This window comes from Procambarus clarkii, chromosome 46 (assembly GCF_040958095.1).
Source record: "Procambarus clarkii isolate CNS0578487 chromosome 46, FALCON_Pclarkii_2.0, whole genome shotgun sequence".
NCBI lineage: Eukaryota > Metazoa > Arthropoda > Malacostraca > Decapoda > Cambaridae > Procambarus > Procambarus clarkii.
The window spans coordinates 27368675-27393086 of NC_091195.1; the positions used below are offsets into that span (position 1 = coordinate 27368675).

Below are 24412 nucleotides of genomic sequence, written 5' to 3' on the forward strand. Positions count from 1 at the left end.
TTCATGACAACTATGTTACATCTGGTGTAGCAAAATGTGCAGCTTGAAGCTCATTGGCTCTAGCCCACGTGCAGTCTCTCTCTCTCTCTCTCTGCTGTTGCAACGTGCAACTCATCATTGTTCATCCACGTCCAGTGCATATCTCTGCTGTCGTAACGTGCAGCAGTGGGTGGCCGTCATCCACGTCCAGTGCATATCTCTGCTGTCATAACGTGCAGCAGTGGGTGGCCGTCATCCACGTCCAGTGCATATCTCTGCTGTCGTAACGTGCAGCAGTGGGTGGCCGGCATCCACGTCCAGTGCATATCTCTGCTGTCGTAACGTGCAGCAGTGGGTGGCCGGCATCCACGTCCAGTGCATATCTCTGCTGTCGTAACGTGCAGCAGTGGGTGGCCGGCATCCACGTCCAGTGCATATCTCTGCTGTCGTAACGTGCAGTAGTGGGTGGCCGGCATCCATGTCCAGTGCATATCTCTGCTGTCGTAACGTGCAGCAGTGGGTGGCCGGCATCCACGTCCAGTGCATATCTCTGCTGTCGTAACGTGCAGCAGTGGGTGGCCGGCATCCACGTCCAGTGCATATCTCTGCTGTCGTAACGTGCAGCAGTGGGTGGCCGGCATCCACCCACTGCACATCTCTCAGTTGTATTGCAGAGATCTGTATCCTGAATAATGTTAAGAGTATTTTGTTGTTCGCACACCAAGGCAAAACCAGTGCTCACTCGGGCAGTGTTAACCAGGAACAGTTTAGAAATCATTCATGACAATATGATCCATCTTCTGAACAGGAAGTAATAAAAGTTCTCTGGGAATGTGTTGGCTTTATTTCATAATTTTTTTTATACCATGGTGGAATTAATGTTGGCCATCAATATATCTTTAAAAACAATCATTGTGAACCCATGTATGAGAAAAAATCTCTAGCTTATTACAGTTCTTTTTATACCATATCAAAAATATTTCTTCCAAGTCAAACATGTGAGCTATGCACAATGGCAAAGAATTAACCAATAAAATTAATGGTCACAAGGTGCAGAATGATGTGGGCAAAGATAAAATCGGCAAAACCTCGTTCAGCGGAGATTCCACGGAACTGCATTTTGTTTTGGGGATTTGCTTGTAATCTCAAACTCACTGTGGGGGAGGAAAAACAAATATTAGCGTAGTGTAAACTTCGCAACAGTAAATGAAATGAGCATTTATCAAAAGAAAGCACTAAGCCAGTAAGACTGGCTTAGTGCTTAGCACTGTGGGTTATAGAATAGTCAAGACAATCCAACCCACACACATGAAAAAATAAGTGAAGTTTTGGTCCGTTCTGGACCAATATGAAGTCCCTCTCTGATTCTTTGATTTATCACAATTTGATGAGGGTTGAGGATGGACTAAAACCATCACCATTTTTTCTCTCTCTCTTGCGCACGCGCATGTGCGTGTGTGTGAGCGTACGTGGGGGTTATTTGTTTCAGCCCCAGTATTGTGACTTATTCTCTGATTATTTAAGAGATGTTATACATCTTGCAGAATACCAGTATGAAAGCACACAGACAAATTATGTCACACGAGTCAGTGTGCGTGCTACCAAGGAACACACGAACATGTAAAGAACTATGGAGAAAGATAAATTTCTCTTTAACCACGAAATCAGAACGTTCTATGAGGATACTAACAGTGTAACAATGGAGCTCTAACTTTAACCTTACCAAACATTTTCCACTTCCTATTCCAGTGACAAGAGGAAGGGCATGGGAATAGGTCACATTTGATTGAATGCCATTTGTTATTCATAGCAGTCAATTGACACTCTCCAACAGATGCAAATTGCATTATGAATGACAGGGCGAAATCCCATCTCTTCTGCGATAACAGGACAGGCACGAATGGCTTCTTTATCAGTGGAATTTGCTATGCTACTGCAGGCAATGCCAATATGGCTGGGAACCCAGCAAAACTACACTGTATACCAGGCAAATGTGAGATACAACCAGCGTTGAATACCCACCACCAAAGAATGAGAAGGGATCACAAAGCTGCAGTCAACATATGATGAGGATTTAATGAAATGTAGCAATCATATCATTCATTATGTTTTGTGTCAATGTTTAAATACCAATAAATTGTCATCCACACTTCCATGGAAATAAACATTCCAGTAACCTAGGCTGTAGGAGTCTCCTACTAATAACTTTCCTTATTAAGACTACTCATAGCCCAGTCGATAGAACTTCGATCTTAGACACGTGTGGGGTCCACGATTCAAGACTCCTACAGCCCAGGCGAATGGAATTTCAACACGGTACAATGTTTCCCATATTGTTCCAATAGCTCACTGGTGCACATCTCCTGTGGCAAATAAGTACGACGAGCTCCCCATAGCCCGTGCTGCTTGGAACTTTCTGTTCCGAGTAGCTGAATCTATAACAACAGCAGCAGCTCAATGGTGGCTCCCAACAGCAACACTTGTGTAGTGTCAATGCCCTTGGCACTGGAAACCAACAAAACCAAGTCATCTACAAAAATATTTTATTTTATTTTACAAGACATCAAACCTTTACCTTTGCGCAAAACTATTTATGGGTTGTAACAATGGTGCAGTTCTAGAAAATAGCTCCAGTTGCTCTCCAACCAGCCTGTTCTCTCAACATGCTACTCCATCCAATTTAACCTATCAAGTCCGAGGCATAATAGATGCTAATATTTTTTTTCTAATACAATACTGTGTCACATTTCTCACTAACTGGTCAATTTGATAAAGAAAAAAAAGAGGCATCAAGCGAGAGAACGGGTTGCTCCACACACATTTAATAATCATGGTACAGTATTGCGGGGTATCAACTACCGCCCTATTCTTTCTTTCCTCAATTCCTCCATTATTTCCTATACTATTTTTGTGCTCTCCTGCTTACTCATTGTCTGTATCTACTTTACAATGTTTATGGAGGCAAATTCATCCCTTCTACAACTGTGGCAGCCACACAAGTACACTGGAATCTTGCCTGCTTTACCACATTGTGGAGACAGTCACTGCTTCTTATACCTAACTATATTTCATTAATTAATTCATTTTGTCAGGGACAGGCAACCTGTGTATGTACGTACATACATGCATGCTCACACACCCACATGGGTGCTAGGATAGAACTTGTAGAAGCTCGGGAATCTGTACACCAGTAGATTGATGTTTGAGAAACGGGACCAAGAGCCGAATCTCAACCCCCACAAGCGCAACTAGGCGAGCAGGAGCCTAGTTCAATCCTACAACCATGTCCCGGTACATACACACATTCTTCCTACCCCCCCCCCCCCTACAAAACAAATTATACTCTACATGCATCATTTACAAAGAGGCAAGAAACACTATTACAGTACACAATTATTGTACAATAATTGTTAATGTCATAAAATGAACTTTTAAGCAATTAATTTAATTATAAGCAATCAACTGTAGTACCTCGTGAAAGGTTAATTACTGTAATTGACAATAAAAGGAGAGGCAGGAAAGGAAAGGAAATTATCAGAAACCACTAAGCCAGTATGAGTAGACTGCTATGGTACTTGGAAGGGATATGAGGATGGAGTGAAGGAACGGTACATAACCACTTTAGTTGGCGTAGGGAGCCGGTCGGCCGAGCGGACAGCACACTGGACTTGTGATCCTGTGGTCCTGGGTTCGATCCCAGGCGCCGGCGCGAAACAATGGGCAGAGTTTCTTTCACCCTATGCCCCTGTTACCTAGCAGTAAAATAAGTACCTGGGTGTTAGTCAGCTGTCACGGGCTGCTTCCTGGGGATGGAGGCCTGATCGAAGACCGGGCCGCGGGGACACTAAAGCCCCGAAATCATCTCAAGTCACCAGAGATCAAACGTCAACCCACCAAGAAGTGAGGATGTTACTCTACCAGTCCAAGGAAATTGTAACGTTAATCAATGCCACATTTCATTTCCCATCCTCATTACAGTAACTGCAGCTAAAATAAACATTTACCCATTATGAATTTTGCTGAAGACTATTAAAAAGGGTTAACATACTGGGTAAAGAAACAACTTCCTAAAGAATGACTTACCACCAAGCACGAAGCATCCAATAGTACATATGAACCCCGAGAGGAAGGAGTTGAAGGGGAAAGTACCGACAAGGCAGCAGTACACGAACTGCAGAACACCGGTCATGAGCACGTACACCAAGTACGCATCAACTATCTTCAGCTTCTTGGGGGTGTTCTTCATGTATTCATCATAAAAGTTCTTGATTACCACACTCAGTGTAGTGGAAGACATGGCTCACAGCTGTAAACACAGAGTTGATTAAGCAATACACAAAATTTGGATTCCATATACATATTAATGCTTCACACTAATACTTTTTAAGACTTTGCACTTCACTGAATCCAACATATAACATTCCAAACCTGCTATTGTCGTCATCAACATTATAACAATCTTCCATGATGTGTTCAAGAAGTGTAATCACCAATACTGTGTTCTAACAAATATTACCTCTATCTTTCCTCTAATAAGACCACCAAGTTATCAACAGCATCAATTGACCACATTCAGACCTTGGCTCAATTACAGCACCTCTGTTTAAACGTAAACATCCTAAACTTTAAATTTTTGTGCAACCTTTGGAGAAGGAATCCATCCACAAAGAATAACACAGATTATGAGATAGATATACAGACAGCTTCTAAATTCAGCCACCCAGGAAACTGGACTAGCCAAAAGAAACTACATAAGCTTGCTCAAAACAAGGAATAATCCAAAGTGTTTCTACGCCTATGTAAAAAGTAAAATCAAAACAAAAAGACAGTAGGACCCTTAAAAGACGAGACCAAGTAAGTTACAGTAGACAAACGGACAACAAACACGCTGAATACTTAACATCAGTCTTCCCACTAGAGATATTGGACAACTTCCCAGTACCCGGTCGGGTACTGGGAAGGGAGGATACCCAGGGGAGCCGGTCGGCCGAGCGGACAGCACGCTGGACTTGTGGCCCTGGGTTCGATCCCAGGCGCCGGCGAGAAACAATGTGCAGAGTTTCTTTCACCCTATGCCCCCTGTTACCTAGCAGTAAAATAGGTACTTGGGTGTTAGTCAGCTGCCACGGGTTGCTTCCTGGGGGTGGAAGCCTGGTCGAGGACCGGGCCGCGGGGACATTAAAAAGCCCCGAAATCATCAAGATAACCTCAAGATATACCCACACATAAATGTTGGAAGAAGGGCAAGAGAATGTATTAAGGGGATATTCACATGTGTGATGTAATCTGGAAGAGCTTTGACGAGCTAAACGATTCAAGTGCGCCAGCTGAGGACTTTTAATTTGATCCAGAGTCAAAAAGGAACTGGCAGATGAACTATGTCTACCACTGAAATTCCATTTTGCAAAATCTCTGGATCAAAGGATAGTTCCCCCTAGATTGGAAACATGCAAATATGACCCCCCCCCCCACTATTTATAAAAAATACAAAAAAAAAATAGGGAGAGTGTTCAGCAGAAAACTACCATCCGATCGGCTTGACAGCGCATATCTGCAAGCTCATGGAGAGAATCCTAAAGGAATCATTCACTGTCTTATTAACTGGATCCTTGGTTAGTTCAGGTAGAGGCAATTTAGTACTATACATCAGTTTAGTGACATGAATGCTGGAGAGAACGGGGTGGCGTGTCGGTACATACTGTTCAACACACAACACCTTTGTATCAACTAGTCCAACAACACTAAATGCTCTTTAACTCGTCACTATCTCATTACTCAGCACCAGTTTCAAACATCATCACATTTCACTTTTAATATAGCCACCCCATTCAATCCATATTCAATCAAGCTCACTCACTCTTACACAATGGTGAGCACATGCACACACACACGTACACACGCACGCACTCACTCTTACACACAGATGAACACGTGCACACAAGACACGCACACTCAAAACTAATTTTCTTCCATCCATTTACACTATCAACATTAATGAACAATTCCATTACTACATAAAATCCAACCACATTAAAAAACCATAATCATTACAAACTCATCTTGGCTTAATATCCAAAAGTCCCCCACTGATTTCAGAATCCATTTTAGATCTTTAAACATTATATACTTTAGAATACTGGAATTTTAAATGGCATCCATATTTTCTATAAAATCACTCTTTACTATACACACTTGCCTGCGAAACAATTTAGACATGGCCAAGCACTAGACTCGTCTCGAGTTATTCTGCACTATAGTACAGTATATACAAAAGTTATACAAGTACAGTAATTTGGATACAAGACGTAATCCATAAAAGTGTGGGTAACAACAATGGGCGACCTTTGACAAGCCACCAGCTTCCTGTCCGCCATCAAGGCCACTAAAGATGGTGGCCCTTCGGTAAATTCAGGTAGCTTTAATTTACTTGGATCATCTGATTCAAACTTGGGCATCAACATTACAAGACCAGTGTCCTACCAACCACACCATGGATACTCACTATACGCAAGGGCCCCAACAGTACGAGACCATCGTCCTACCAACCACACCATGGATACTCACTATACGCAAGGCTCTCTTGGGCCCCAACAGTACGAGACCATCGTCGTACCAACCACACCATGGATACTCACTATACACAAGGCTCTCTTGGGCCCCAACAGTACGAGACCATCGTCCTACCAACCACACCATGGATACTCACTATACGCAAGGCTCTCTTGGGCCCCAACAGTACGAGACCATCGTCGTACCAACCATACCATGGATACTCACTATACGCAAGGCTCTCTTGGGCCCCAACAGTAGGAGACCATCGTCCTACCAACCACACCATGGATACTCACTATACGCAAGGCTCTCTTGGGCCCCAACAGTACGAGACCATCGTCCTACCAACCACACCATGGATACTCACTATACACAAGGCTCTCTTGGGCCCCAACAGTACAAGACCATCGTCCTACCAACCACACCATGGATACTCACTATACGCAAAGCTCTCTCGGGCCCCAACAGTACAAGACCATCGTCCTACCAACCACACCATGGATACTCACTATACGCAAGGCTCTTTTGGGCCCCAACAGTACGAGACCATCGTCCTACCAACCACACCATGGATACTCACTATACGCAAGGCTCTTTTGGGCCCCAACAGTACGAGACCATCGTCCTACCAACCACACCATGGATACTCACTATACGCAAGGCACTTTTGGGCCCCAACAGTACGAGACCATCGTCCTACCAACCATACCAAGGATACTCACTATACACAAGGCTCTCTTGGGCCCCAACAGTACAAGACCAGTGTCCTGCCAACCACACCATGGATACTCACTATACGCAAGGGCCCCAACAGTACGAGACCATCGTCCTACCAACCACACCATGGATACTCACTATACACAAGGCTCTCTCGGGCCCTAACAGTACGAGACCATCGTCCTACCAACCACACCATGGATACTCACTATACGCAAGGCTCTCTTGGGCCCAAACAGTACAAGACCATCGTCCTACCAACCACACCATGGATACTCACTATACGCAAGGGCCCCAACAGTACGAGACCATCGTCCTACCAACCATACCAAGGATACTCACTATACACAAGGCTCTCTTGGGCCCCAACAGTACAAGACCATCGTCCTACCAACCACACCATGGATACTCACTATACGCAAGGGCCCCAACAGTACGAGACCATCGTCCTACCAACCACACCATGGATACTCACTATACACAAGGCTCTCTTGGGCCCCAACAGTACAAGACCATCGTCCTACCAACCACACCATGGATACTCACTATACGCAAGGGCCCCAACAGTACGAGACCATCGTCCTACCAACCATACCAAGGATACTCACTATACACAAGGCTCTCTTGGGCCCCAACAGTACAAGACCATCGTCCTACCAACCACACCATGGATACTCACTATACGCAAGGGCCCCAACAGTACGAGACCATCGTCCTACCAACCACACCATGGATACTCACTATACGCAAGGCTCTCTCGGGCCCCAACAGTACAAGACCATCGTCCTACCAACCACACCAAGGATACTCACTATACACAAGGCTCTCTTGGGCCCCAACAGTACAAGACCATCGTCCTACCAACCACACCATGGATACTCACTATACGCAAGGCTCTCTTGGGCCCCAACAGTACAAGACCATCGTCCTACCAACCACACCATGGATACTCACTATACGCAAGGCTCTCTTGGGCCCCAACAGTACGAGACCATCGTCCTACCAACCACACCATGGATACTCACTATACGCAAGGCTCTCTCGGGCCCCAACAGTACAAGACCATCGTCCTACCAACCACACCAAGGATATTCACTATACGCAAGGCTCTCTCGGGCCCCAACAGTACAAGACCATCGTCCTACCAACCACACCATGGATACTCACTATACGCAAGGCTCTCTCGGGCCCCAACAGTACGAGACCAGTGTCCTACCAACCACACCATGGATACTCACTATACGCAAGGCTCTCTCGGGCCCCAACAGTACAAGACCAGTGTCCTGCCAACCACACCATGGATACTCACTATACGCAAGGGCCCCAACAGTACGAGACCATCGTCCTACCAACCACACCATGGATACTCACTATACACAAGGCTCTCTCGGGCCCCAACAGTACGAGACCATCGTCCTACCAACCACACCATGGACACTCACTATACGCAAGGCTCTCTTGGGCCCAAACAGTACAAGACCATCGTCCTACCAACCACACCATGGATACTCACTATACGCAAGGGCCCCAACAGTACGAGACCATCGTCCTACCAACCATACCAAGGATACTCACTATACACAAGGCTCTCTTGGGCCCCAACAGTACAAGACCATCGTCCTACCAACCACACCATGGATACTCACTATACGCAAGGGCCCCAACAGTACGAGACCATCGTCCTACCAACCACACCATGGATACTCACTATACACAAGGCTCTCTTGGGCCCCAACAGTACAAGACCATCGTCCTACCAACCACACCATGGATACTCACTATACGCAAGGGCCCCAACAGTACGAGACCATCGTCCTACCAACCATACCAAGGATACTCACTATACACAAGGCTCTCTTGGGCCCCAACAGTACAAGACCATCGTCCTACCAACCACACCATGGATACTCACTATACGCAAGGGCCCCAACAGTACGAGACCATCGTCCTACCAACCACACCATGGATACTCACTATACGCAAGGCTCTCTCGGGCCCCAACAGTACAAGACCATCGTCCTACCAACCACACCAAGGATACTCACTATACACAAGGCTCTCTTGGGCCCCAACAGTACAAGACCATCGTCCTACCAACCACACCATGGATACTCACTATACGCAAGGCTCTCTTGGGCCCCAACAGTACAAGACCATCGTCCTACCAACCACACCATGGATACTCACTATACGCAAGGCTCTCTAGGGCCCCAACAGTACGAGACCATCGTCCTACCAACCACACCATGGATACTCACTATACGCAAGGCTCTCTCGGGCCCCAACAGTACAAGACCATCGTCCTACCAACCACACCAAGGATACTCACTATACGCAAGGCTCTCTCGGGCCCCAACAGTACAAGACCATCGTCCTACCAACCACACCATGGATACTCACTATACGCAAGGCTCTCTCGGGCCCCAACAGTACGAGACCAGTGTCCTACCAACCACACCATGGATACTCACTATACGCAAGGCTCTCTCGGGCCCCAACAGTACAAGACCAGTGTCCTGCCAACCACACCATGGATACTCACTATACGCAAGGGCCCCAACAGTACGAGACCATCGTCCTACCAACCACACCATGGATACTCACTATACACAAGGCTCTCTTGGGCCCCAACAGTACGAGACCATCGTCCTACCAACCACACCATGGATACTCACTATACGCAAGGCTCTCTCGGGCCCCAACAGTACAAGACCATCGTCCTACCAACCACACCATGGATACTCACTATACGCAAGGCTCTCTCGGGCCCCAACAGTACAAGACCATCGTCCTACCAACCACACCATGGATACTCACTATACGCAAGGCTCTCTCGGGCCCCAACAGTACAAGACCATCGTCCTACCAACCACACCAAGGATACTCACTATACGCAAGGCTCTCTCGGGCCCCAACAGTACAAGACCATCGTCCTACCAACCACACCATGGATACTCACTATACGCAAGGCTCTCTCGGGCCCCAACAGTACGAGACCAGTGTCCTACCAACCACACCATGGATACTCACTATACGCAAGGCTCTCTTGGGCCCCAACAGTACAAGACCAGTGTCCTGCCAACCACACCATGGATACTCACTATACGCAAGGGCCCCAACAGTACGAGACCATCGTCCTACCAACCACACCATGGATACTCACTATACACAAGGCTCTCTTGGGCCCCAACAGTACGAGACCATCGTCCTACCAACCACACCATGGATACTCACTATACGCAAGGGCCCCAACAGTACAAGACCATCGTCCTACCAACCACACCATGGATACTCACTATACACAAGGCTCTCTCGGGCCCCAACAGTACGAGACCATCGTCCTACCAACCACACCATGGATACTCACTATACGCAAGGGCCCCAACAGTACGAGACCATCGTCCTGCCAACCACACCATGGATACTCACTACCAGGAATGATCTCAGAAATACCTTGAGCTTGGCTCTACTAACCAATTACTTGGGAGAGCACTCCAGTGACTTCCGTAAAAGATCTTTAATATTTCCCCGTCATGTCTTAGGTAATGTTCCAATAGTTTATCCAGTATGTTGCATTTCACAACTGTAACTATTTGAGTTAATATTGTACTGGCCTTCTCACCCCAAGTGAGCCGAGATTAAACAGGAAACCTCTCTTGTAGTTATAAAGTGCTAAACAAAATTATTAATTTTTTTTTTTTTGAGATATATAGAAGAGTTGTTACATTCTTGTAGAGCCACTAGTACGCGTAGCGTTTCGGGCAGGTCCCTGGAATACGATCCCCTGCCGCGAAGAATCGTTGTTACAACCAAGTACACATTTTACTGTTGCGTTAAACAGAGGCTACAGTTAAGGAATTGCGCCCAGTAAATCCTCCCCGGCCAGGATACGAACCCATGACTTAGCGCTCGCGGAAAGCCAGGCGAGTGTCTTACCACTACACCACGGAGACTAATCATGACACTACAATACCCTAAAACAAACGCATCATCTGGCACACGAGCAATAGAACACAGTGAACGTGTTACTTCCGGCCATAATTAACACCTACAACATAGCAAGCAAAACGAATGATTCAATGGATACACTACACAATATATAGTTACACTACACAATATATAGTTACACTACACAATACATAGTTACACTACACAATATATAGTTACACTACACAATATATAGTTACATCACCCAAATTACTTTACACTGTTTTCAAAACGTTTGATTCTGAATCACGTAGAAGATAAATGTAAAAATTCCAATACTCGTTACAAAATTCCAGAGGGAAGGGGGGGGGGGGTTAAGTCATAATTTAGCTTAATACTTTTTAAGAGTGACAAGAGTTATCAGAAATTAACAGAACTAGGAACTTAATAATACAAATGTGGTTCTATTGAATAAGGCAAATTCATAACGATATCCCTTGGGGCCAGTGAACCTCAAGATAAGAATAGCCATGCCAAATCACCCCCGTCCCCCCACTGGCAGGCCCAATCCCCCCCCCTCCCCTACGGGCAACCAAATCCCCTATCTTGAGGTTATCTTGAGATGATTTCGGGGCTTTTTAGTGTCCCCGCGGCCCGGTCCTCGATCAGGCCTCCACCCCCAGGAAGCAGCCCGTGACAGCTGACTAACACTCAGGTACCTATTTTTACTGCTAGGTAACAGGGGCATAGGGCAAAAGAAACTCTGCCCATTGTTTCTCGCCGGCGCCTGGGATCGAACCCAGGACCACAGGATCACAAGTCCCGCGTGCTGTCCGCTCGGCCGACCGGCTCCCGAGCCGGTCGAGCCTACAGAGGAGGATAGAAAGAGAGGGCGGTTGTAAAGTGTGCGATCCTAAACAGTAGTGGAGGTGATGTCATGGTTTAGTTCTACCCATCGTGGCAGGTGTCATGGTTTAGTTCTACCCATCGTGGCAGGTGTCATGGTTTAGTTCTACCCATCGTGGCAGGTGTCATGGTTTAGTTCTTCCCATCGTGGCAGGTGTCATGGTTTAGTTCTACCCATCGTGGCAGGTGTCATGGTTTAGTTCTACCCATCGTGGCAGGTGTCATGGTTTAGTTCTACCCATCGTGGCAGGTGTCATGGTTTAGTTCTACCCATCGTGGCAGGTGTCATGGTTTAGTTCTACCCATCGTGGCAGGTGTCATGGTTTAGTTCTACCCATCGTGGCAGGTGGTAACAAATTTGTAGGTGTCCGATACCGATGATTTTGCCCCATTTATTACCTAATTCTGTGCACGAGTATTTCCTGAATTTCCTTCCGCTCTTTTGCTTTTCCAGCTTTTTCCCTTTGTTCTCCTGTCCTATTTTCTCTCAATCTGAAGCTGTGCTTGTCAACCTTATTTATTCCTCTCAGTATATTGTATGTTGTGATCATGTCCTACATGTTTCTTCCATCCTGTAGGGTTGCAAAATTTAATTTCCTTAATCTATTTTCAGAGCTTAACCCCCTCTTAGTCCTGGTAGTAATCTTGTGGCAAACCAAGTAATGGTGGTGGTGGTGGTTACCTTACCTCGTGGTGATTCCGAGGATCAACGTCCCCGTGGCCCAGTCTCTGACTGGGCCTCCTGAGTCTGGTCAACCAAGCTGTTGGTTGCAACTGTTCACAACCTGACATATGAATCACAGCCTGGTTGATCAGGAGTGCTTGGAGGTGTTCAATGAGTTCTCTCTTGAGTACCATGATGGTGGTGATTGTGGTGGTGGGTGCAGTGGTTATGGTGGTTGTAGTGGTTGTGGTGATGGCTGTAGTCTCGTTTGAGATGGATATGGCTTTGGAGCTCTTTATAAATTATTATTATTACTATTATTACACAGAGAAATCACATTAACGTGACGTATCAACGAACAAATCCACACGAGCCTTGATATGGGTCCGAACCTCTGCACTGGGTGCTCCCAGGGGCGCTCTAGTCCACTGTACCTGGAACTTATCACTGTTAAACATCATGCTCTCTTCTGCTGCCCAGTCAAAACTATTAATATCTGCTAGTATCTACAACAGAATAATGATAATGCAGTTATTATTAGAGCTTAGTGCAGAACATACTGTTCACTTGTGATTACTGACAGTAGCTTAAATTGCCTTGCTTGAAGTGATACTGTATATGTACAGTATACTCAATACGTATATGTATACTCAACTATGGCATATATCAGGCTCTTGTACTTATACCACAGGTCATTCATCCAAGATGTGGTTGTGTTTGTAGACGCCAACACTGCTCTTTTTCCTCATCTCCTCTCGCAGGCCAAACAGCTTCAGCCAATTTGTTAGTAGTATCCAAACAGAGTCTCAGATATCACTAGGAACCAAATTGTCGTCTTAACCTTCAGCGAATCTCTGCTCATGTGCGTACCAGAAGGGATGACCTTAGGATGCAGCAGCGGCGGCAGCTAATACACATTTAATTCTTTTAATTTCTAAACATCTTTAGCAATGCTCCTATTCTAGACCAACATGAAAACCTGCCACCTATCAAGAAAGCTTCTTTTGCTCTTTGACAGTCAAAATTAAGCCCTTAACTTCAGATATTAAGGATGGCAAACTGGTGCATCTCCCAACCCACGAATTTTGTAACTAGCTCATCAAGATTGTAACTTGCTAGCTAAATGAATTGTGGGGTTCAGTCCCTGAGCCCATTATGTGCCTCTGTAACCCTTTCCACTACCACCCACAAGATGGGTATGGGGTGCATAATAAATGAACTAAACTAAACCAACCCACGGGCCCGTCATAACACCCGGATACTCCATATTAGTCTTCCACGTTTACGTATAGGTCATACAAATCTCCCTACCCATCATTTCTGTCTTCAGATGAATGATTCTTCTGCTTGCTAGTGGTTATCTTGAGATGATTTCGGGGCTTTAGTGTCCCCGCGGCCCGGTCCTCGACCAGGCCTCCACCCCCAGGAAGCAGCCCGTGACAGCTGACTAACACCCAGGTACCTATTTTACTGCTAGGTAACAGGGGCATAGGGTGAAAGAAACTCTGCCTATTGTTTCTCGCCGGCGCCTGGGATCGGACCCAGGACCACAGGATCACAAGTCCAGCGTGCTGTCCGCTCGGCCGACCGGTTCACCAAAATGCCCAAAATAAGGGACCATAGAACACTTCTTATATTGCTCATGCTTTTACTCCACTAGAACTCGCCTTCGTAGTAGCCAGCTTAGCCTTAATATTCCACACCGCGCACTTCCTCGCCTCCTTGACTGAGCAGACCCTGATCAAGACACGTTTCCACATCCTACAACACACATTTTGCTTCGTAACTCTTACAAGACTACATCGCTGCATGTGAGCTGTGCCTAGGCCCCCCTGCTGACTTTCACATTATAGTAGTAATTGCCATACTGTATATCCTTATCTACAATGAAAAGGGTATACAGTACTGTAGAGGTGACCCACGTGTTATAACAATAGTACAGTAATTCACCTGGAACTGTCGTCGTAGGGAGAGGAAGGGCTGGTAGGGTAGGTGGAGCAAGTCTAGGCTCCTCGGGAAGGGTAGGACAGAGGGAATCAATGCCTCTTAGGGGTCCTATGAGCACATATCCTAAGTGCCAGTGGTGCCGGGCAGGCGTCGTCCGCGTTGGGTCACATGTAGTTCAAATCTGGCCCACTCGGCCTGCGCGGGCTGCCGCGCGGGTAGGCCGTGCGCCGTCGTCGTCCACCAATCAGGGCACAGCCCTGCCTATACTGTAAAATGTCTCCTTGGCGGGCACTTTGAATGTGGTTCCCTCTACACTCCTCCCGTCCCTATAGAACAACGGGTATGTTGGAGGGAAAACGTTTCACTATATACAACATGTCTTTTTTGTAAAAAAGTCTATTTTCATGAATGGGTCCTATTACAATTATTACCCGTATTGTCTTTGCACTATACACGAACTGTTTCAACATTGCATACACTACACTATTCCTTTTCCTTTTTTCTTTTTTTTTTTTCTTTTTTTTTTTTTTCTTTTCCTGCTCTTATGGCTCACACCGAGGACATGCATACTCTGGTTTTGATCGTACACTCGCCAGAGTCACTCCCACGCAGACCCCATGGAACCATTCCGCGCACATATCGCATTGCACCATAAACTTTCCATCGTATGGTTGCCGACACACACAGTAAAGGTCCTTATATGGCCCTCCCACTGGGTCCTGAACCTGTGACATATGATGTTTAAACTTCTCAATCCAGCCCGGGCATGTACGGTCCTTGCACTTCTTTAGTTTATCATGATTTGCTGTGATGTTGTCATTCTGGAGCTTGACCCTAAATAAACAAGATGAGAACTTGTGGATGATGACGCCTGGGCCCTTCCACTGCGGTGATAGCTTCCGGCACTGCCCCTTCACCTGTGCCGTGTCTAGCAGGTAAACCAGGTCCCCTTTCTCATAGACCTGTAGCCGTGCCCGTAGGTCATAATCTCTCTTCATTCGTTCCTGGTTCGTGGATAGAGACTTCCGTGCCAGTCCATGCGCCTTCTCAATTTCCTTCTGCAAATTTGCTAGGTAAGGTACTGCATCTGATTGAAGTTGCACCTCCCGGGGGTACATTAAATCTATTGGCTGGTTGGTTTCCCAACCGAGCATTAACTTGTTGGGCGTGAACCCCGTCTGTCGGTTCACACTAGACCTGATGGCCCCTGCTATGTGTTGGATATAGGTGTCCCAGCTGTCATGTTGGGAACTGGCATAACACCGCAATGCATCCATGATGGTTCTGTTATACCTTTCCACCTGCCCATTCGCCGACGGCCTGTAGGCGGTAGTACGGGCCTTGTGGATGTGCATCAATTCGCAGAGCTTCGTAAACAAGTCACTTTCAAAATTCCTGCCCTGATCGGTGAAGATTTCAAACGGATACCCGAACCTGGTGAAGAACCCATCGAGTGCTGCTCGGGCGGTGTTCTCTGCCGTCTGGGACGGTAGTGGCACACACTCAATCCATTTAGTGAACTGATCTACCATTACCAGGAGATATTCGTTGCCTTTCGGAGTCTTAGGCAATGGTCCCAGAATGTCCAAGTGTACCCTTTCCATTGGTGCACCCGCCTGGTACTTAAGCAGCTCATGCCTGCTGGTCTTGGATGCTTTTTTGTTCATACTACAGTGGTGGCATGATGCCACGTAATTTGCGACGTCCGTTGATAGTCCGTACCAGAAGTACCTTGCTTTGACCCGCTCCATTGTGCGATTCCGGCCCTGGTGGCCCATATCAGGTATATCATGGCACAGATTCAGTACCTCCTGCCTCAGGCTGCTGGGTACATACAAAAGCTTCTGGGCGGCTCCCCCCTGATCTACTTTGTGCCACCACCAAAGCCCATTTTCCATGAGAAGTGCTTCTTTGTTTAACCAGTAGTATTTTGTTGCAGGGCTGGCCCCGAACAGGTCCCCTTCTGTTGGCTGACGGCCTCCCACCCATTCTCTTACCATTCTCATGTCCGGGTCTCTCTCCGTCCGCTCCTGTAACTCGAGTAAATGCAACCCTAGCCTGTCCGCCGTTGTTCTGGTGATGATCCTAATGTCTACTACTTCTGGGGCCACTGCGTCTTTTTCCTTATAAAGCGTCTCGGCAGGCTTTCTTCGGCCATCTTCGCCAGGGTCCCATGGGAAGACAGCCAAGTTGGAATCCTCCGACCACCAGTCTTGAATAGGGGCTATAGTGCTCACGCGTCTAATCGTCCCCCGGATCTGAACGTTACATGCACATCTGAACGACCCCGTAGCCAGTGGGACGACGTCATCTACCGTCTCCTGGAAGGTCGCCCAGTTCTGATGTGCCCTGCGACAGTATGAGCATCCTCCACATGGCAGGTCCTGCACTGGCACGTCCTGGCGAAAGTGGGTACATGCCTGTTGAGTGCCTCCCTCCCTGGATAAAGAGTCTGCATTGTTGTGTTTTTTACCTGCTCTATGCTGGATTTTTAGATCAAATTGGCTCAGCTCCTCCAGCCAACGTGCTAGTTGGCCCTGGGGGTTCTTAAACCTAACCAGCCAGACCAGGCTGCCATGGTCCGTGCGTATGGTAAAAGGCCGCCCCAAGAGATAGTGCCGGAACAGCCTGGTAAACCTGACTACTGCCAATAGCTCTTTCCTCGTGGTGCAATACCTTCTCTGTTCTGGGGTCAATGCGAAACTGGCATAAGCAATTACCCTTTCTTTCTTCTCTTGAACCTGTAGCAGCTCCGCTCCTATCGCCCAGTCGGAGGCATCGGTGTCCAGGATGAAGGGGTCATGTCCATTAGGTAATCCCAGCACCGGAGCTGTAGTTAAGGCCATTTTGATAGCTGCAAAAGCCTCTTGATGCTTGTCTCCCCATTCGAATCTGTTTCCGCCGGTCAGTGCGTATAGGGGTGCGGCTAACTCTGCAAATCCCTTTATGAAGGTCCGATGGTAGTTGGCCAGTCCCAGAAATCTTTCCACGTCTTTGGATGATCCCGGCTTCTGCCATTTCACCACTGTGTCTATCGCCTCTTTTCCCAGTTCTAGTCCTGCCCTGCTGACCATCCTGCCTAAGAACTCAACCCGTTTCTTAAAGAGGGCGCATTTTTGTGGTTTCAGGCGTAAACCATAGGTTCTGAATCTCGCAAATACCTGTGCTAGGTTGGAGAGGTGGCTTTGGAATGAATCGCCCAGCACCAGGATGTCATCCAAGAATGCTAGCACAGTTTCCCAATTTAGCTCCCGCAACACCAAGTTCATAACCCTGGCGTAGGTAGCCGGGGCATTACAAAGACCAAAGGCCATTTTCTTAAATTCAAACAGTCCGTATTTCGTTATGAATGCCGTCTTCTTCCGATCTTCTTCTGCTATGTTGATCTGATAATATGCCGAGTTGGCATCTAGCTTGCTAAACCATTCGTTTCCCGCCAAGGTGTCCAGGCACTCATCGACTAGAGGGAGTGGGTACACGTCCTTTATGGTGCGAGAGTTCAACCCTCGATAGTCTACACACCACCGAACTGACGCGTCCCTTTTCCTTACCAGAACTGGTGCCGATGCCCACTCAGATACTGACGGTTGGATGATGCCCGCATCGAGCATGCGCTGAAGGTGTCCTTTCTCCTCCTGTGCGAAGCATGCGGGTGTTCGTCGTATTTTTTGCTTCACAGGTCTTGCATTACCCGTGTCGATGTGGTGAGATACCTCCTTGAATGATCCCAGGTCAAATTCACTTGCGGCAAAGATGTCCTGGAAGTTCCATAACAGGTGGGTCAGTTGGCTTGCCTGCTCTGCTGACAGCGTTTCCTCGACGTCCCGTACCATGGTCATCATATGGGGAGGTAATTTGACTTGAGTTTCACTTCGTACCCTCCCCACTGCCCTTGCTGCTACCGCTGGGCCCGGCCCCGGTAAAATTTCCCATACTGCCTCTGCATTGGCCACATGCATCCGCCTCTTTAATGTGATATTCTGCCCTGTTGCGTTGAGTACACATACCTTCAGGAATTCTCCCTCCTGATGGAGTGTGCGAACCACTGGCACCTGCCCATCCTCCAGGGGCTCCACTATACACTGGGGCATACTTTTGTCCATTTCACATTTGACCCTGGCCACTGAATGTGGTGGGATAACAGTGTATTGGGACACTGCTACCTTAGCGATGCACGGAGCTAGGTTAGGGTCAGGCTCCTCTTTCGTCTCTAGCTTCATAGGAATCACCTGTCCCTGTAATATCATTTGAGACTTGTCTAGGGCTATACTAACACCGTGTCTTTTCATGAAATCGAGCCCTAGCAACATGTCGTCTGCAATAGGCGCCACATACACTCCCACAGTGTATTCCCGTCCCGCAACCAGCAAGGAGATGGGGCCCACCAGTGTTCCCGTAAGGTGCATTTGTTTCCCCGCCGTGCTTAAAGTTATGTGTTGTATCACCTGGGGTGGTGGGTTCAACCGTTGATGGATCTCCTGGGAGATAATGGTGACCTCGGCCGCTGTATCCACAATCGCCTTGACCTCCACGTCCCCGATCTGGACTGGGATCCAGAACATAGAGCCGGATCTGAGCTGTCTGATGGTTATGTGATCTCTTCCCCCGTCCTGCTCTTCCGTGCCCGACGTCCCTTGGCCCGCCCCTATCGTGCTCTCCCTTTCTAGGCCTGTTGTACATTGGGTCGGAGTTAGGCCGACTGGACCGACCCATCCGTGTTTAAAGACTCTTTCTCGTCCTCAAATGAAACGCGCAGCTTGTTGCCCAGGGGGTCCCTTAGCCGGCGGCTTCCCTCCCCATCACTTCCCGGTTCCAGACATTCCCGAGCCACGTGACCCTCTTTCCTACATCTGAAACACTGCAGCGATCGCCTGGGAGATGGGGAACGACGAATATTCGGCGATATGATGGCCATTGTGAGACGCCTCAAACTCTCACACACCTGATCCAATTTCCCGCTGAGTTCTGAGACACCTGCTACCAAGACGTCCAATTTCGCCTCCGTGTCCATGGAAGATGAAGGACCCGAGCCTGCACTCGACGGGTGGTGAGTACCGGTTCCACGGCCTGCGGGACTGGTAGCCGGCGAGGCACCTGGTGTCGAGCGCCGAGAAGCGTCCTTACTCCTGGGTGGTTGCTCATACCGGGAGTACCTGCCCACTGCATTCACTCTTACTGCTGGCCCCTGGGACCCGCGGCGGTGGGAGTCGTGCCTGCTTGAACTTGCGGGGCCGTGGATTGCTACGGCATTGTGCTGGAAGGTTTGGGCCCGGTCGATGGCCTCTTCCATTGACGAATTTCTTGCATTGGCAATGTATTCTGCCAGAGTCTTGTCCTGTAATCCCTGGCCGAATCTCATTACTGCGATTTGTTCCACTTCCCATCGTGGCACATGTTTGTAGGCCCGATGAGCCAAGTGGTGGGCCCTATCTGCCCAATCAGCAATATCTTCTTCTGGTTCCTGCTGGGCCTGGTTAAACTTCATCATAGCTACATCCAGAACTTCCCTATCGCCAAATCGCTTGATCATCTTATGCATCATGCGAATATAATCGATCGACGGTTCTCTGTCCAGTAAGCGATTGTAAAAATCACTTGCCTTACCCTTGAGGCACCATCCTAACTGTGTCAATGACGTAGGCCCACTCCAGTCCTTTTCCGAGGCATAAGACGTGAAGCGGCGGTAGAAGGTGGCCCAATCTGACTTCCCATCATAGTCCAACGCCCGAGGTGGTGTGCGGAAGGTCTCTTTCTGTTGGCGATAACCTGTCCGCCTGCTGCGGGATAGAGAGGCATCCGAATCGGAAGTCAGAGAGCTGTGTGACGAGTGTCGAGCTGTCCGTCTCCTTGATCGAGCCGATCGATGGTGGGAGGGGCTCCCCTGCCGAGTACCTTGCTGGCCACTAGCCCTGGAGTAAGCTGGTGACTGAGGTCGACGTCCACGTTGGCTGCTGCTGGTGGCACCCCTAGAGGAGTGGCGGGTTCCCGTTTCGCTGGACGAGGACGATGAACGACTTCCTGCCCCCTGACCTAAGGGCCCGGGGCCCTGTTGGGACGGGTCCACCTCAAACGATATAGCAGCCATCAACTCGGGTTTGACCCGAAGGCGGTTGATATCATAAATGTTGTCCTCCGTGATCACATGGCGACGCCGAAACTTGATAATGCGAGCGGCCAAGGTATCTCCTACACCCGGTAGCAGCAGCAGCTCAGCAGCCGAAGCAGAGTTTATCTTGATTGGGGCCATTGTGCTAGTGTCGAAAGTTAAAGCTCCAATATCTCGTGCCACAAACAAAAAAAACAAAAAAACACAGACACCAATGGCCACACTTAAGGTTCCAATGTTCAGAGATAGAGATAAATGTTCCACCAGGAAAAATAAGCACTGCACAGTCAATAATGTAAATGATGGGGCCAGGTGGGGTTCAAGCAACATAAAACACTGCACACTTAATTGGTACCTAAATCCCTTGAGGCTTAGACAAAAACTGGGCACTTACTGCACTTGCAAAACTGGAAAATCTGACATGGCAGGCACTTTGAGGAACTTTAACAAGCAATGTGCCTGATTTTCATAAGCACTGGGCTGAGGGTTCTCAAAAACACTTTTTGCAGGTGAACGTGTGGAACTGTGTGCAGGGCGGATCACCATCCACCTTAAATCTGGTATGAATACAAACTCACAGGCTCACTTAATGTATCTCTTCCCCTTGAGCCGTTACTTCTGTAGAAAGCCTAGAACAGGTTACGTCTAGTTAACAGTAGAGATGAGAAAATAACAGACCTGTAGCAAGCACCCTGCAGAGCTGGGACCAGCGTCGCTGTAGTAAACACGCTGGAGGCGGATGCGCTCGGGAACGACAGCCTGAAATCCTCCGCGAGCGGATTCGTAAACAATACAGGTCGGGTATGCTCATGAACGGTGGCCCGTATTCCGTGTGAATGGTGGTACTCGTCTCCCCTTCTTCAAAGAACTTGGGGGCCGCGGGAATCGGTGCTTGGGGGACAAGACAATAAAATGCAACAAATCCGGGGAAATAATCCGTATAAAACACTGATAAATGGAACTTATGGAGAATCTTGGGGGATTGCACGAGATGTGGAATAAAACATATGCACAAAAAAAACAGGGGTTGAAATATCTTGGGCACCGCTATTGAACAACAAACCGAAGAACATCTATGGTGCAACCAAAGCCAGTAATTCGAGACTGGAACCGTTGAACACTATCTAAGACGTCTTGACTGAAGTCGGCAGAACGATGATGCAGATATCTTGGCGAGGTCCTCTTGATCACCGCGTGGGAACGTTTACTCACTGCCCCAATGTAGAGGTGACCCACGTGTTACAACAATAGTACAGTAATATTTCACCTGGAACTGTCGTCGTAGGGAGAGGAAGGGCTGGTAGGGTAGGTGGAGCAAGTCTAGGCTCCTCAGGAAGGGTAGGACAGAGGGAGTCAATGCCTCTTAGGGGTCCTATGGGCACATATCCTAAGTGCCAGTGGTGCCGGGCAGGCGTCGTCCGCGTTGGGTTACATGCAGTTCAAATCTGGCCCACTCGGCCTGCGCGGGCTGCCGCGCGGGTAGGCCGTGCGCCGTCGTCGTCCACCAATCAGGGCACAGTCCTGCCTATACTGTAAAATGTCTCCTTGGCGGGCACTTTGAATGTGGTTCCCTCTACAGTACATTTATCTACAATGATGCTTATGAACTATGAGCCGTGACGTGTCCTTTTGCTGACCACTATATTCTACCATCAAGGATATATGAACTATGGCCCACCCCCAAGCCTGACCCGGCCCACCCCCAAGCCTGACCCGGCCCACCCCCAAGCCGGACCCGGCCCCCCCCAAGCCGGACCCGGCCCCCCCCCCAAGCCGGACCCCCCCCCCCCCCCAAGCCTGACCCGGCCCACCCCCAAGCCTGACCCGGCCCACCCCCAAGCCGGACCCGGCCCCCCCCAAGCCGGACCCGGCCCCCCCCCAAGCCGGACCCGCCCCCCCCCCCCCCAAGCCGGACCCGGCCCACCCCCAAGCCGGACCCGGCCCCCCCCCCAAGCCGGACCCGGCCCCCCCCCCCAAGCCGGACCCGGCCCCCCCCCCCAAGCCTGACCCGCCCCCCCCCCCAAGCCTGACCCGGCCCACCCCCAAGCCTGACCCGGCCCACCCCCAAGCCTGACCCGGCCCACCCCCAAGCCTGACCCGGCCCACCCCCAAGCCTGACCCGGCCCACCCCCAAGCCGGACCCGGCCCCCCCCCCCCAAGCCGGACCCGGCCCCCCCCCCCAAGCCGGACCCGCCCCCCCCCCCCAAGCCTGACCCGGCCCACCTCCAAGCCGGACCAGGCCCCCCCCAAGCCGGACCCGCCCCCCCCCCCCCCCCCAAGCCGGACCCGGCCCCCCCCCCAAGCCGGACCCGGCCCCCCCCCCCCAAGCCGGACCCGGCCCCCCCCCAAGCCGGACCCGGCCCACCCCCCCAAGCCGGACCCGGCCCACCCCCAAGCCGAACCCGGCCCACCCCCAAGCCGAACCCGGCCCACCCCCAAGCCGAACCCGGCCCACCCCAAGCTGACCCGGCCCACCCCAAGCTGACCCGGCCCACCCTAATCTAACACAGCCCACCCCAAGCTGACCCGGCCCACCCTAAGCTAACACAGCCCACCCCAAGCTGACCCGGCCCACCCTAAGCTAACACAGCCCACCCCAAGCTGACCCGGCCCACCCTAAGCTAACACAGCCCACCCCAAGCTGACCCGGCCCACCCTAATGACATATACGTGAGAGAACCATGAACGTGAGAGAACCATCACTATAAACCACCCAAAAGTGGACGTTTTACCCGTGCCGCCACGGAGCTGCGGCAGTGGCTGCCGTGTACAGCCCGGCACTCACCGCCCCTCACCTGTAACGAAGCCAAAATTACGGAGAAAAACGCACCAGCTTCAACTTGAGACGTTTACAACCAGCCACGGCACGACGTGAGGTTCGTTAAGTCGAGATTTACCAGCCAGGCCGACACGAGCATCAATATTGACCAATCGTAACCCGGGAACTCGAGACTGGGACCAATCATGAGCCAGACTCACCAGTTCCCGGAGGTGCCTCCTCCCTCCGCTGGTGGCCGCTGATTGGCTGCTGATGTAAACATTGGCCTCCTTGGGGGTGGGGGAACGGGACCCCTACTCCTGAAGAAGTCATTCATTCCGTATAAAAGTATATTAATATATCAATAATATTAATAATAATATAAATATTTATTTAAGAAAAGTACAAAATGAGATATAAGAAGAGTGTTGGGTGTCTTGGTAGAGGAGGTCTATACTAGGCCTAATACTCACTCCCTTTCCTCTATCATTCGGTAAAATAATGTTAAAAACACTTAAAATTAATCGAGATCAAAAGTTAAAAATGAATTGAAGTAGAACAATATAAACAAAAATAGCAATTATATGGTGAATGTTACAACAGAAATGTTAATGGAAGAACAGCTGGTAAAATTTTCAATAAATTCACTCCTTGACACACACAATATATTCATCCTGAGGTGTATAGCCTTACTCCTCTATGTATATACACATATACACGTGTCTGTACTTAGTATACTTTAGCATCTAACCAATTCTGGAATATACTCCAGTTCTGAAGGTGGTTAAACTTCAGTATGGAGTATTTTCTGAACATATATTTCTGTCCTTAAATCTAAATCAAAACATATCTTGAT

At 48.9% G+C, this 24412-nt stretch overlaps 1 protein-coding gene across 2 annotated transcripts; it reads right to left on the reverse strand.

Moving 5' to 3' along the window:
• Positions 1-800: 800 nt before the first annotated feature.
• Positions 801-23783, reverse strand: Dad1 (dolichyl-diphosphooligosaccharide--protein glycosyltransferase subunit). 2 transcript variants are annotated; one of them, XM_045762595.2, is made up of 3 exons: positions 23629-23783; positions 4063-4285; positions 801-1133 (listed from the first exon to the last, which is right to left on the reverse strand). In XM_045762595.2, the coding sequence occupies exons 2-3, from the start codon at positions 4274-4276 to the stop codon at positions 1003-1005; spliced, it is 345 nt and encodes a 114-aa protein (XP_045618551.1). In that variant the 5' UTR covers positions 4277-4285; positions 23629-23783; the 3' UTR covers positions 801-1002. The 2 variants fall into 2 exon arrangements, with proteins under 2 accessions (XP_045618551.1, XP_045618550.1); XM_045762594.2 differs by having other exon boundaries at positions 23594-23754.
• Positions 23784-24412: the final 629 nt, after the last annotated feature.

Coding starts and splice junctions, on each gene's coding strand:
- Dad1 (XM_045762595.2), bottom strand. CDS start 4,276: ATGTCTTCCACTACACTGAGTGTGGTAATCAAGAACTTTTATGATGAA. Junction 1,134..4,062: donor TGGATGCTTCGTGCTTGGTG/GTAAGTCATTCT, acceptor CCTCCCCCACAG/TGAGTTTGAGATTACAAGCA.